Consider the following 15,735-nt stretch of genomic DNA (forward strand, 5'->3'; position numbering starts at 1 on the left):
GCTGGCACCATAGTTTCTTTTATCCGTTTTTTTTATTGAATTATGTTTAGAGAGCGTGCTTTCTTGACCTCTATAATTCTTAGTTTGTTTTAGTACATAAAGTAGGCTTTTCTTTTTTTTCGGATGTATTACATTAAGAATCTCGCAATATGTGAATAATTTGGTGAAATAATTCAATGAAATATCGATTAGATTTTATTTAAGACTAATATTACACTTTTTTATTTTATATTTAAACGATTCAAACCTTTGGAACTTGAGTTTACGTTTTGTCGGCAAACCATTTGTAGACTTTGAGTCTATAGTTTCTGCAAAAGAATGCATGCGTGTCGTCTTAAAGGGACCGGCCAAATCCAAATATGGGTAAGGGAGAGAGTTGTCATTTGCGTGGCAATTTTGAAAAATCTTTAATCTTTAATTTTGAAATAACTTAATTGAACGGAAATAACTTAATTGAGCGGTTGAATCCCTAATCGGGCTCCCACATCCTGACCAGGCGGAGTATTTATTTTGAAGTAGGGTAACTTTTACTCCGTATTTATTTATTTTTGTAGATAACTTTCATAGTCAGAACCCTCTGAGAATCATAATCCATAAAACCTCTTTTCCTTCCTGCTGAAAAGTGAGAAGTCAAAAATTTTACACAGACAAAAACATTGGTTCAGACTGGTCAAATCTGGTGACCTGATGACAATAAAACAATGAACTCCAACACTCACAATTGAACACTTGCACCAAACAAATATGACTACAAACAACAACAAAAAAGGGAATCCCACCAAGTTAACCAGCATGTTAGCTTAGTTACCACAGGATTACAATTATGACTCCCAGTAAAAAAAAAACCTATTTGCCTTCTTGGTCCGGATCAATCAGCTATTGATAATCTATGTTGGTTTACCTCTTTATAGTCATTTACCAATTAGGGTCACAAGTCAGGTTTACACCTCGAGTAGTGACTGCAGTTTTCCTCGTCACTCAAAGAAAACAACAGCAAAGAATGCAGAAATGGGATTCAAGATTCAGCAAAACATATCTGTAAAAGTATAACTGATATGACTAGAAATCAAAGTAGTACCAACATCATGTTTATGTTACATCAAGAAAATCTTGTGTATATCTGCTGCTCTATCTCTGTATAGTATAGTCATCATATACCAGAAGAGTGTTTATTCCTTTTGTTTTTCCAACCTAGTGTGTGCTAGAAACAAGACATCTATGGAGGATGCCTATGATTGCGATTTTCTGTACCTGTCTGTCTGTTTGTTTGTTTGTTTGTTTGTCAATGCCAAGCTGAAGCGGAGATGAGGTTGCGCTGTTTCCACCCGAGCAGCATGGCCCCGTCTTTCTCCACGAGCGTGTAGTGCTCGGAGTAGTACTTCAGGAGGCTTTTAATTACGGAGTTAACGTAGGAGCTGAGAGGGTACTCGCGGAATCCTGCCATTGTGAACCGGGATTTCCACTTGCCTAATAGCTCGTGGCGCACCACCCTCTCCTGGCCCTCGCAAGCTATGACGTTGACGATGTCTCGGGCCAGACAGTGCTGCTCGACGTTGATGCGCTCCTTCTTGTCCCTTGCTAGGGTCACGTCTATTGACTCGAAGATGGCTGAGTAGTAGTCAAGAGTTTCTAGGAATCTCGGGAAGAACGGGGCGGTGTTTGTGTTCGATTCTTGCTCCACCAAAGTGACTACCTTGGGGGAAAGCGACTTCACGAACCTAAGAAGACCGTCCCGTGGATTGTTCATGTCTATGCTCTCGTCGGGAGTGTGGTGGAGCTGAAAAGGGAAGTTCACAGCCAGTGACTCGCCAGGCCTGATATCCAACATATCCCGGGTGACTTTTGGAGCGAAAACCGGGACTGCATGAAACTCAACCGGGATACTGAACTTCTCGGAAATTGCAGCTAGCTGTTTCCCCACGGCTGCTAAACCATCTCCCCGAGCATATTGTGAAACCGGGTCATCAATCCCGGTGATTCTCACGTGAGGGGCGCCACTAGGTCTTGCAGCAAGTGCTTGTAGAAGAGTCATCCATTGAGTCCCTTGCCCGATTTGGAAGTCGATAATGTGAATGCGGTCTTCGTTTCTGCACGCATCTGCTATGGCACCGTTTGCAGCCATATAACCGAACTTGAGATAAGGGCATAGTTCATACAGGATGTGCATGTAGGAGAGTAAGTCCTTCCCTGCCGGTTCTTTACCCTTCAAACCCCGATAAAAATTGGCACCCGATGCCTCTTTCTTTGCAACTAGCCCTTCTATCATGTAAGCTCCGAGGCGCTGAATAGGATCCCCGGTGATGGACACAGAAACACGCGCTTCTTCAACCAGTCTATCGAAATTATCTTTATTTTCAGCAAGTAGAGCTCGAGCACAAGAAATGAGAAGCTGTTTTATATTACCTTGAGGAACGCCCTGCAAGGGAAAGTCCTGCACAGTTTTGTAGCGTTTTAGGCTATGAACACTCCCGTCGGGTTTTCCAATTGACGAGACACGAGACGGCTGAAATTCAATCAGGCCCGAAATCTGGCCTTCCTGGCTCCAAGACCTAGACTTCTGGCCTAACGGTTGTTGGTGCTTATTTTCACTCAAAGACAGATCTGATGTTTTGGCCCCCGTTTGATCTGGCACAATCAAAGCAGGCTCCACCTGCCAGAAAACATGTTTCGCCTTCTGATTCCGATGAAAAGAAGTCGCACCAGAAGGAATTAGCAGACTTTCCGGACCGCAATCCAACGGGGAGCTACGCTGTTGGAAGTAACTGCTATAATCCAGTAGAGAATTACTCGAAGCACTGACTCCCGAGAGATTATCAGTCGAGCTCTGTTGCTCCTGGCTGTCGCTTAGAGAGGTCGGGGTCTGAGGATCAAAGTGAGGTGCAAAAGGCGAATTCGGAGAAGTTCTTGAGTCAAATTTTAAGGATCCAATATGCCTAATAGGTATTGAAGGAATATCGGGATACGAAGAGTATGCAAAATCCGCTCCAGTTACACCATATCCAAAAAACTGATGGGAGTCCATGCTACGAACTTTGCATCCAAAAAACTAGGCACAGGCTATTCTACTGGCATAAGTTCATCACAGTTCAAACATATATCTTTCGTCTTTCTTCACCTGTGAGAAATATATAATTCAGAATTACAACCCTAAACCCTCGAAGGAAGAAGTGTGCTTACTGAAAAAATAATAATAATAACCGCAATCATACATAGCACAAATCAGATAACAAACAAGATTTGAACTATTAACTTCCAAGAAGAGATCGATGCAATTCGCTGTGGATTGCAGAGTTTGCAGACCATCTAAGATTCAACAAACACCATCCCATATCTGAATGATCTTTAAACCAAGAAAAACAGCAAAACCAGAAGAAATAGTTCTGGGAAAGATCAAACATAATCCTTCTACCAGATTTTTGCAATTCCAAAACCTACAAGCGATCGAAAACACTCCACTAATCTTTGCAGTTTAATGCTATATATGGCTATACACTTGAAACAGAAAAACAAACTGTCAAACTTCAGGGCAGGAAAAAGGCTCAACTAATGATATAAAAGTTCAGACAATAATCCAGCTACCAAGAATCATGTGTTACCTTAATTGCATCAAATATGAACACTCATGAGGCCCAACCACCAACCATGTAAATTTAACAACAAAAGAAGCAAATATTGAATAGAAGTCTCAATAAAAATCAAATCTTTGTCCTTTTATAGAATACCCAAAACTCAAACCTTCAACTCTTTTCCCTCTGTGTAAAAAGAAAAACTTCAAAGTTCAAAGTTCAAACCCAGAATCTAACACTAACATTCATTAAACATTATTCTAATAAAAAGAATAATAACCTACAAGTTGACGGTCTAAATTCCAGCAGCCACATGATGACAAGCCCAGAAATTTAAACCATTTTTTCATAGAAAATGCACTGGAAACCCTACAAAGAGCTCCTAAAGTCGCGAAAAGCTGATGAATTTTTCCGGCTTGCGATAGCGACAAATGAAGAAAAAAACTCAATATTCAAACTCTGCAAAATTCTACCCCTTGACCGACCTATTCGAAGTCTAACCCAATCTCGAAAAGTCCCGTAATATTCGACGAAGAAAATAGCAACACGCGAATCACAACTTTGAATTTTGGTTCCCCTTTTTATCATCTTTTTCAAACTTGCGAAACCAAAATTCAAAAACAGAACCAAAAAAAAAGAAAAAAAAGTGAGCAAATACCTATACACTGTAGTATTTGTATTTGCAGAAGAACACTGAATCTCTATCCTCGCAGGAGCTTCGGATTTCCTTTGCGACTTTTAGTGTTTGTTTGTACGTACTATGAAAATTCGGAGAATTTGAGGAATGAAAATTCGGAGAAATTGAGGAATGGATACCATGGGCTAAACTCGAAAGAACAAATGGCTAAGGAGCGAAGTTTCGTGGATATATATAGACGGTGGTGGACGGAGTTGTCCGTACTGTTAAGTGTAACGGGGGGTTGACTGGCAAGAATATAGTAATACGGTTCCGAGGGTTGAACTTTGACGGCAGCAGTGACAGATTGTTTTATTGTTTAACGGTTTAGTCTCGCCGACCATAGTTTCCACATTCCCTACAACCGTCGCGCTCGCCGGCGACACGTCGGCAGGAAAATTTGGCAAATTATATCCTGGACCAAAGTCTACCTTGCATAGCAGATATGATCTAAAAATAATTTTTAAATTCTGTATTTGTAGTAGACACTTTCTGTACCTGCAATTAAGAGTTTATGTATCTGTAACTATCATGTGTCAACAATTATAAGTTATTTGTTTACCTGTATAAAAACTGTTAGGATAAATACATAATGTGTTAACTGAATGTATAGAATTTTTATATCAAGATTTACAATGTAATATAAACTCTGACTCATGGTAAATAATTGGAAAAGTTCATCGAATCCGACCATTGTGAGGTGAATTTTAACAGAAGGAATGGGTTAAGTTCAATGAAACACAATTATATTTCCTATTCATCTTTTGGTAAATGTATTTGACAAGTTCAATTAAATGATAATGCGTTTTACATGAGTTAATTATGTTGGGATTCCAGTCAATTTTTACCCATTTTTATGTACGGGGTGCAATGTGTATCTGGAACTATACGGTACATCATAATTAAAGAATAAAACAATTTAAGTAGTATATGTCAAATAATTATAACCACATATTATTTAATACTCTTTAAAACTTAGTCACTTATCATATTGTGACGGATATTATAATTAAAGAATAATTAGTTGTGAATTGATGTTGTGTTTCGATTCGATAATATGATCAATCAGTTGGCTTAGCTCATAGTGTTACAAGCGTAAAATAACTAATACAGCTATTATTAACCCAGTTGATATTGATAGGGAATATTCTCCGAGTAATATAGCAAATTTTCAGGGACCAATGGAAGACCATATATGATCACAGCCATAGGGTGACACGTAGGACTGTAATCTTTCACATTTGACTATGTTGACCTGACGTGGCACGCGGTATTTGGGCTACCATCGTCTCATCCCCTTTAAAAGTCAAAGACTTGATAGAGACCCCAAGTTTGAAGCACTACAAACTTGCAAATTGCAATCTATATATACACACGTGACAAAATTTACAATATCATATCAAATCGGTATAGGCGTGAAACTCTATATAATAAATCCCGTTATCCAATCTTATTTTTTGTGCGCTGAAGCTATAATTATTAAATATGTTGATGTTAATTATCTTTTAAAGTAACTTGTATGATTATCAAATATGTTGATCTCTTTTAATAAAGCAATTTACCGACCATAAATATTCAATTTTTGCGATCTCAATTAAGTACTTATTTTATATACTTATTCCATCATTCATGATTATTATTTAAATTTCATCATTACTTCGTTTACGATATATTATCATACTTGTCAAAATTGCATAGTATAAAAAGGTGATTTAATTCTTAAACATTTTTTTTTGGGTAAATTTACAGGGTCTTTCTCTCCGACCGTTTAACGGTTCGGGGTCCACCCACGTTCGCTCCGAGAGGCACGGGAGCTGGCCCAGGGGGAATCGTCACTTGTGGGAATTCTTAAACATTAATATTACTTGATTGTAGTGATAATAATACTTGTTACAAGGTAGGTGGGATTATTAAGTAAAAAATTAAGAATCAAGAAATCATCATAAAGATAGAATTGTATCTATCACTAGTAGCTATAGTCATCACCTAATTGATGTATACGTTGGAAAAGCTAAAACGGATCAAAGCATACCCTACACATTTTTATCACTACCCTTTCATAATATTTTGTATAGGAAACTTGTATAGTGGTTTGAGATTTCATATCATGATGAGTTGAGCATTGATAATTTTGTGTTCAATTTCAGTCAAGATTCGATCTAAGTGTATTTTAATTCGAGATCGTGGAAGGTTTATTCAATTTTAGAAAGAACAATTCCAATTGATCGAACACTTTATTTTTAAATTTAAAAATTTGCTTTCATTATGTTTTTAGGTAATCAATTATAATCAGTACGCATGATTTGTGCGATTTACTTTTTAAATTTAGGCTAAGTACCAACAATATTATGAATTGTATAAATACCTTGAAAAATAACTTGCACCAAGTTCAAAATCTTTTTTACTCAATAGCAAATTAGCAATAATACTCTATTGCAATTATTCCTATATTTCTTTAGGAATAATTCTTATGTTTCCAATCAACTGTTTTGTCCGGTTAATTGTGTGTGTCTCTTTATATTTATATATATATATAAATAAAGTGAAGGGGTATATAAGAGCTAGCTGTTTCACAGTGTTGTGAATTGGTTTTTGTCAATATAAAGAATAATTACAAAAAGTTTATTTTTCTTTTAAAAAAAGAACAAAATTTTTAGAAAGAAGATGGCTGTGGGGAGAGGTATGAGATCTGATTCCCTATTTATTTACCTTTGCAGATTATGCGCAATGACAACCACAGCACTGATTAGATTGGGGGTTTAAAAAATAGCAGGATTTGTCCACTTTAAACATATATACGTCCTATTTTATTGTTATCAAGATTCAAACATTGATATCGTTTTTTAAATATTGCCTACTGAATTAATGAACTAAGCTCGTGCAGGCATAATTTGTTGAATCTTTATAGGATTAGAGGGTCTTCGAACACTTGTAACTTCCTAACATAATGAAACAAGGACAATGCAAGTCTATAATCGATTATGTTATACTATTTGTATGTACGAACCACTTGAAAGGTCACAAAACTGCCCCATCATGACCTTACAAAGCATTTAATAAATTTCACAAAAATTTCTACGAGACTATACCTCCCAATAGTCACATGACAATTGATGTCGAATCACACTCCACAAATTTAGTTTGACAGTAGAAACCCTTTCTCGAGCAAATTAGAGTCCTCTAAGTACAACACATATCCCGTTTAAAAAAAGGACTAAACATAAAAATATTATTTAAAGTACATATTTTGACTAGTTCAACTAATATATTGGTTTTTATTTATTTTATTTTATAGGGAATAAAAACAATAATATGAATCCAATGAAAAGGTAAGGTACCCATCAATGAAACAAGGCAAGATAGGTCTCTTTCATGGATTTAATTTCATTAGAATTATTCAACTCAATTGTAAGGCGCCTACCAACTTAACATTATTAAGCAAATCTATGACTATGGTAACTGAAAATCACGAGTTTAGCCTTATCAATGCATTCTTGAACAATTTTGCTACACGTGATTTTTCTATTACAATTTACATAGTTATGTATAGTTTGTAAGCTGTTATATAATAATATACCGAGTATATATACAAAAAAAAAAAAAAAAACCTTTGATTACCTACTATATTTTAATGGCGCACCAATCTTATATATCCACGTGCTTTTTTTCATCACTTATGTAATTATTTTATATATGTTTCCATAATGTGCCACGTAACCTCGTTTGTCCATTGTTACAATACTGTGTACTATGTAGAGCAGTAAAGAATATGGGCAAAACAATTGAGCAGATGGATCATTAGATGTAATAATTAATTTCATGTCATGTCGGCAAATTTTAATAAATGAGCGTTCGTTTTTTTTGTTTTTTTTAACCAAAAAATTCACCATCACTAACATAATTACACTCATCATCAGTGAAGCATTGAAAAAAATTAAGAGTTTTTTTCACTTTTAGTCCTATGACTTTAGTGTTTCCGTCAATTTAGGTACACGATTTTCATTTTGCCACTTTTAGTCTTTGACTTTAATTTTTTTGTCACTTTTATTCCTTGACTTTGATTTTTTTTTCCACTTTTAGTCATTTCGGTCACCCGAGCGACAACTTTTAATTGAAATCAACAAATTGTTGTGCAATTAATGGTAAATAACATTTAATGTATTTAGAGATTTATTAATAGACAATTTATACTTAATGGCACAATATTTTATTAATTCCGATTAAAAGTTGTTGCTTAAAAAGCGAAGCAGAACAAGCAAATAACGTTTCTTTTTCCTATTTTTATCTGATTTTATTTATAAATATATTTAGAACTTTATCAAAATACACTTTTACCCTTAATGACACAACAATTTGTTGATTTCGATTAAAAGTTGTCGCTCGGATGGCCGAAAGGACTAAAAGTGAAAAAAAAATCAAAGTCAAGGACTAAAAGTGGCAAAAAAATTAAAGTCAAGGACTAAAAGTGGCAAAATGAAAGTCGTGTACTTAAATTGACATAAACACTAAAGTCATAGGATAAAAAGGTGGAAAAAACTCAAAAAATTAAACTCGTAACTTTTAAGTACGATAATTAATTATGTCATTCACACAATCATTCTTTTGGGATTGAGTGTTGAAGTTATATATGTAAATATGTACGATAAGGTATTGGAAAGTTAGAATTAAACACTAAAGTTAATCATTGTAAGTTTATAACGAAATAGTAATGGAAAGGGACGGTGAGTCTTTATAGTGTATTGTATATAGTGCAAGTTACAAATTTTAAATGTTGTTGTTGATAGCAAATTGAAAGAGGTGTATACTTCACTTCTTATACAAACATCACGATCTTTAATGCATTGCACGGGATATTTGACACTCTATTAATACATTTTACATCAACTATTAATCTCTAATAATCTCTAATTCTGTCACTCATAAATCAACAATTATATTATGTGGCAAAATCATAGGCATTAATTTTTTTTATTTTATTAATGTCTATGATTTCACCGTATCATGGAGTGATGATTTGTAAGTGATAAAATTAGGGGTACGCATTCTTCGGACATGAAGTTTCATACACGTATTGTGGTGGCGCCCACTAATCAAAGAGCAACAATATTAATATAGTTATTTCACAAATTTTTAAGAGTCAAGTAGGAGAGAAGGACGGAGGGAAAATAAAAACTGAAAAATAGTTGTCATAAGAAGTTATTGTTAACGCTCCAAATAAGAGAGTGGAGTACATGTGCCCGATTGGGTGTTTCTGGTGCACCTCACGTGCATCAACAAAATTTTTTTTAATTCTTTATTGAAACTATGGAAATTATATATATATATATATATATATATATATATATATATATATATATATATATATATATCGCCTCAAATCTTCTATCTCCACTTCCACTTCACATTTGGGCTTACAATAAATGAAAAATCTACTAAATGGGAATGCACTAAATGCCAAGTACAGTTGGCACTGTTCAATTTCAGTTGACACCCTCCGAATTAAAACTTGAATGACGCGCTTAAATTACAATCTAGTCAAACATGTCTTCATCGTGTAAGTTGAACTAATATCTATGGATCTTAAATTATGATTTAACATTTGATTTTTATAGTAATCGATTTATTTTGAACAAATTATATTTTTGTTACGAGAAAAATCTGTAATCACTATTCAATTGCTAGTATTAAGTAAATCTCGTTCTTATATAATCATTTGTAAACCACACTAGAAAGACAATGTGCGACGTGCTTAACCATTCATGTTCTGTTACATCCACTCGGTCATCCCTTTCGGATAACTTAGGTTTAACTAATGCCTTGATGACACTTATTAGTATTCGAGTATATGTTTTTGTTTTATTCTTTTTCAGAGTACTACGGACTCTATTGCAATGTTCATAGGGTTCGAGTTTTATTTGTTTGTTTTATTTGATTTGTTTAAAATATAGTACAATGACTACATGGCACAAGCACTATGTTCTTAGTATTCATTTGGGCTCCTCTGCACATTTGGGCTGACTGAGGGTAATTCCATTAGATGAAGCCATTTGCTTTTGTCAATTGGGCCTTTTCCTAGACTACATGGTTGTGTTTGGGCAAATTATTTTGTGGACCAAGTCTACCTTATAAGTGTCCAAAATATTCAATTTACACACTAAATATTTACAATTTGAATTACGAACATTCAGTAACTTGTTGGAGATGTGTAAGAGTATGATGGACGTTAATGCGATATTAAGTTGGTTCATATTTACAGAAAACATAACATGAGTGCATGCTTATTTGGTGCAATTTCTTCAAAGTTATCAGTGAACTAAACCTGTTGGAGTTAGGTTGACAGTTGATTACTGCCATTACCATATTTCCAAACTATTTTCAACTGCCAAACAACCAAACTTTGATTCAACAAGTCACAACAACCATAGTATAGTACTTTCGATTCATCTTACATTCTCAACTGCTACACCTAAACTTTTGTTCCACTGCAGCGAGTAATACTCTCCGTACTCTTGTTATCTACTCACTTTTTACTCCCAATAATATACTTTGATACATCTAAAAAAGTATATGTCACAATTTGTTTTTAAATTTGTATTTATGTTATCAATAAAATTATAATACGCAACCAGAATTTTACTCTTTAAGAGTTAATGTATCATTTTTCGGATGGAACTTTGTTGCGTTTGAACCGGTGGGCCCCTTTCTCTCATTGCCTTTCCTCAATTTTGGTAATTATCCTTTTTCCTATAATTTTCTTTTGAATCATAAGTAGTACTCAAGTAGTGATGAGTGAAAAGTAGTCGTTTTCTTTGAAAAATCCATAAATTTCCTTTGACCACTATCATGTTATGGAAAATTGTGTAGTGTATTTATGGAAAAAATTTACAATTATTATTAAATATGAGGTGCACTTGAGTGGTAAATTACAATAATTCGAATTAAATATGAGGTGCAGTTGAGTGGTAAGAGATTCATTAATTTTAACATTAAATATAAAACAGCCTTAAATCTTTAGATAAGTTGTTTCACAGTCACCTTAATCATAAAAAAAACGGTGATTCGAGTTAAAATCTCATCCATCACGCGCGTTTGATCCTCACGCCAACGCCGAAAAGCCAAATCGCATGTTTTTACATTTGTTCCAATTTTTAACGTTGTACAGCACAGAATATTGCTTTCCCTCCAAAGTCCAAAAGCTATTCTTTTCTTGGTTCGAATTGAACGCCATTTTACTCTCGTGAGTGCAAAAGCCACGTTTTTCTAGACTGTTTAGCTCGCTCGCGGTTGATTAGCTGCGGCGTTTTGCAGCTTTTCCCGGCCGCCGGCCGCCGGGATGAAGGAGCTGTCATCCGGGCTGATAATCGGGACTTCTATAGGGCTAGTGATCGGAGCATTTTTGGCTGTGCTTGGAGTTTTCTGCTTTAGGGTACATAAGAAGCGGTCTCAGATAGGGAATAGCAGTTCTAGGAGGGCGGCGGCGATCCCAATTCGAGCAAACGGCGCCGACGCTTCCACGGTGTTGTCGGATTCCTCCGTCGCCACCGAGTCTCCGAGGACAACTGTGGATTCTGGGATTTCTCTATGGGTTAGGAGGCCAAGTGTGCTTTCTGCATCTGGGATTCTCGAGTATTCTTACAAGTATGTTATCACTAATCCCCATTGAATGCAATCAATTGTTCATTCCACCTGTGAAATGTTTCCTTTACTTGCTTGCCCGCCAAGGCGAAATCCCGAGGATAAATGGTGACTCAGTGACCTATAAAGTTGGAGAACTTGTGTATGTGCTCACAAGTGATGAAACTCTTATTTTGCGGCTGACAGGGCTCATCCTTAGTCATTGCCCATAATTTGACACCTAGGAACTAACTGAGTTAGGCAAATGTTTTGTTTATTGCTCAAAAGTATTGATGTATAAATATTATAGGCTTTCTTGGTTTGAGTTGGGCAGTTAGCAACTTAAACTGGTTTATCTTGTGAGCACTCTCTCACAAGATGATGAAACTCTTACACTGCTACTGACAGGGCTCGATCCTTTGTTATTGCCCATAATTTGGCACCCAGGAACCAACTGAGTTATGCAAATGTTTTGTTTACTGCTCAAAAGTATTGATGTATAAATATCTTAGGCTTTCTTGGTTTGATCTGGTCAACTATGTCAACTTAGGCTGGTTTATCTTCTTGTGGTCTTTAGGGTCGCAAGATTAACCAATGCACAGTGCACACTCTCGGATAGTGAGTGGCGGGGGTTTTCCTTGTCATTCAAAAAAAGTATTGATGTATAAAGATCATTGTTATTTGTCCATGTGTTCTGCTGTTTTATTGTATTGCATTAACTAAGTTTCACAATCTATGTTTCCTGATACTATACATGGGCAGGGATCTGCAGAGAGCAACTTATAATTTTTCGACATTGATTGGCCAAGGGGCGTATGGGCCTGTGTATAAAGCTCAGCTGTCAACTGGTGAGTCTGTTGCTGTCAAAGTTCTTGCCATGGATTCTAAACAAGGGGAAAAAGAGTTCCAAACCGAGGTACTTTCCCCCCTTCAATGAGAACAAATTTGACTGCCGATCACATTAATGGTTGAGCAAATTCGCTGTGTTTTACACTGATTTGAGTGATTTCGTTGAGATGCAAACTAGTGTTGATTTTCCCTCTTAGGGTAGTCTAACATTTCCCATCTCCAACAATTGTTGCCTCAACAGTTTGGCGTTATAACAACATTGTATCTTTATCTTAGGTTGTGTTACTTGGGAGGTTACATCACAGGAACCTAGTGAACTTGTTAGGATACTGTGCAGAGAAGGGTCAAAATATGCTTATCTATGTCTACATGAGTAAGGGCAGTTTGGCTTCTCATCTATACGGTAAGTTGGGAATAACGTTATTCCTAATTCATTGGCTGTGTGACAATTATATATCTGTCGTACTTAACCTTTTTATCCTTCTTAATCATACATACGACCAGGTTTAATTTGCTGTAATATAGACGCTATCTCTAATCTGAATATCTTTTCCTTTTCATATGCTTGATTTTTACTTAAAAACATTTCCCCCTTTTTTTGTGAGATAAGATGATAAGCTTGAGCCATTGAGCTGGGATTTGAGGGCTCAAATTGCTCTTGATGTAGCCCGGGGATTGGAATATCTCCACGATGGGGTAAGCTTCACTTCTTTTTTCTATGATCAATTACGAGTATCTAATTCGTTGGCCTACCTAGTCACGAGTATTGCATCTACAACCTTGACTATATTTCCTCATCGCCTTTGCGATTTCTTTTGCTTCTTGTTTTCATTCTTTAGGCAGTCCCTCCTGTGATACACCGGGATATTAAGTCATCCAACATTTTGTTAGACCAGTCGATGAGGGCCAGGGTACGCAATTGTTTATTTTGTTTAGATGCGCTTATTTTGCCTCTTGAAAAGAACTGTAAGGACTGGAAAATTTTCTGTGAATTACATTTAAACTCAGATAGTACGCTTCTATGAGCAGGTTGCTGATTTCGGCCTTTCAAGAGAGGAGATGGTTACTAAACACGCTTCCAACATCCGGGGAACGTTTGGCTATCTTGATCCCGAGTACATATCAAGTAGGACCTTCACCAAGAAGAGCGACGTTTACAGTTTTGGGGTATTGCTCTTTGAGCTTGTGGCTGGTAGACATCCACTTCAGGGTCTTATGGAGTATGTTGAACTGGTAAGCAGAACTTACCATGGCTGATTTAGGCATACCATAGTGTGTAAAATCATCTCATGACCTCAATGTATTGATTATAACTCTGTTTGATAGAGCTTATAGTTTATTTTAAACTACAAATAAGCTATAAACTCTATTTGGTTAAACATAGACGGCACATTTGGTTCGCGGAATAGGCCTGAAATGACATAGCATTCCCAGTACCTATTCCTTTATTTGGTAAAAGTTTCTATTCCGAGTAACAATGTTCCTGGGAATAGCCCATTCCCTCTAGAGGGGGAATAGCGAATAGCTATTACTAGTCCCCTGGTATTAACCTATTACTTAGAACTGAGAAGGTTTAAAATAATAGCTTATTTAATAAGCTACTAGCTTTTAAGCTTTCAGCTTTAAACTAGTTTTTAAGCTAGATATACCAAACGGAGCCCGTATATTCACATTCTTCTACTTTACATGTTGAAAACCGCGGCAGGCTGCCATGACAGCGGATGTGAAAGGCGGGTGGGAGGAGATTGTGGATCCACGCTTCAATGGGAAGTACGATGTGCAGGAACTGAATGGCGTGTCGGCTCTTGCATACAGATGTGTGAACCGCGCTCCCAAGCAACGGCCCGCCATGAGGGACATTGTGCAGGTTCTATCTAGGATGCTCAAATCTAGACACAGCAGAAAACATCCTAAGCATTTGCCTGCTACACCAGAAGAGGTTTGCATCAGTATGGAGGATGTAGATCATAAGAGTCCAACGTTTGGACTGCAACAGGTGGAATCCATGGATATCACAGCTGAATCATGTGAAGTTTGATAGCATTTTTGTTCATGTTTTCCTCTTTTTTTTCCTAATTTTCATGGAATGTATCATAGGATCGTAGTTCAAAATTTTGGTACTCGTGGATTATGTTAGTCATTTTTGAGAAATTAGGTATGCAGTATGTTATATAAGGCTAGGTGAGGATGCCAAAATGTCCCAGAGACCCTCTTTGTGGCATTTAAGGCACTATTTATAGGGATTAGAATGGAACACATGTCGGACGTTCGGCATACTTGACATGTGTACTTATTATAAGGGATGTCAATCGAGTCAGTGCATGTTGGGTGCGTGGCAGACATGTATTCCCTTACAGCATGTTTGGTTCACGGAATGAATTTTAAGGGAATAGGAATACTATTTCATAAGGAATAGAATAGGTAAGGAATAGAATATGAATTGTATTCCAGCGTTTGGTTCGCGGAAGGAATAGAAATGGAATATATATTTAAAAGACATAAATGCCCTTGTACAAAATAATTCTTATTATTATTATTATTATTATTATTATCACAAATAATATATCAAAAACACATACAAATTACAATAAAAAAATCAAAACAACGCATATATAAATCACAAACCCTAATATTGAAATATATATAATCAATTTATATATAATATACTGCTGCGGCTGCGGCACCGCGCCGCAGCCGCAACAGTGATTATATATATATATTATTATATATATATATTAAATATATATGCATATATAAAATAATTTATAAAACAAATAAAAGGTGAGAAGAATACCTTGAAGAAGATTCTCAATTTGCAATGGCGGTAGGAGATCTGTGCGATGAGAGGGGTGATGCGATGAGTTTTAGGTTTAGGTGATACGGGAGAGCCAGAGAGGTGATGCGATGAATTCAATCTGTAAAAAAATGACGCGTAAAAAATTTTAAGTTTAAATAAGGGTAAAAAAGAAATAATAATAAAATATCTATTCCTGAGCTCTCAGGAATAGGTTAATACCAGTGGGGGCCCTG

The 15,735-nt window shown here is 36.1% G+C and overlaps 2 protein-coding genes across 4 annotated transcripts; one reads left to right on the plus strand and one right to left on the minus strand.

Annotated features, from left to right (window-relative positions):
* Positions 1–1,021: 1,021 nt before the first annotated feature.
* LOC116019885 (chitin-inducible gibberellin-responsive protein 1-like) lies at positions 1,022–4,406 on the minus strand. Of its 3 annotated transcripts, none has more exons than XM_031260247.1 (2): positions 4,225–4,406; positions 1,022–3,115 (listed from the first exon to the last, which is right to left on the minus strand). In XM_031260247.1, exon 2 carries the CDS (start codon positions 3,020–3,022, stop codon positions 1,283–1,285), a length of 1,740 nt encoding a protein of 579 aa, XP_031116107.1. In that variant the 5' UTR covers positions 3,023–3,115; positions 4,225–4,406; the 3' UTR covers positions 1,022–1,282. The 3 variants fall into 3 exon arrangements, with proteins under 3 accessions (XP_031116107.1, XP_031116109.1, XP_031116108.1); XM_031260249.1 differs by lacking the exon at positions 4,225–4,406 and adding an exon at positions 3,851–4,178; XM_031260248.1 differs by lacking the exon at positions 4,225–4,406 and adding an exon at positions 3,597–3,798.
* A 7,037-nt stretch (positions 4,407–11,443) lies between these two features.
* Positions 11,444–14,852, plus strand: LOC116020791 (calcium/calmodulin-regulated receptor-like kinase 1). Its single transcript, XM_031261325.1, has 7 exons — positions 11,444–11,880; positions 12,619–12,772; positions 12,982–13,108; positions 13,316–13,401; positions 13,545–13,616; positions 13,735–13,938; positions 14,411–14,852. Exons 1-7 carry the CDS (start codon positions 11,576–11,578, stop codon positions 14,741–14,743), a joined length of 1,281 nt encoding a protein of 426 aa, XP_031117185.1. The 5' UTR covers positions 11,444–11,575; the 3' UTR covers positions 14,744–14,852.
* The last annotated feature ends 883 nt before the right edge of the window (positions 14,853–15,735 follow it).

This window comes from Ipomoea triloba, chromosome 5 (assembly GCF_003576645.1).
Source record: "Ipomoea triloba cultivar NCNSP0323 chromosome 5, ASM357664v1".
Taxonomy (NCBI): Eukaryota; Viridiplantae; Streptophyta; class Magnoliopsida; order Solanales; family Convolvulaceae; genus Ipomoea; species Ipomoea triloba.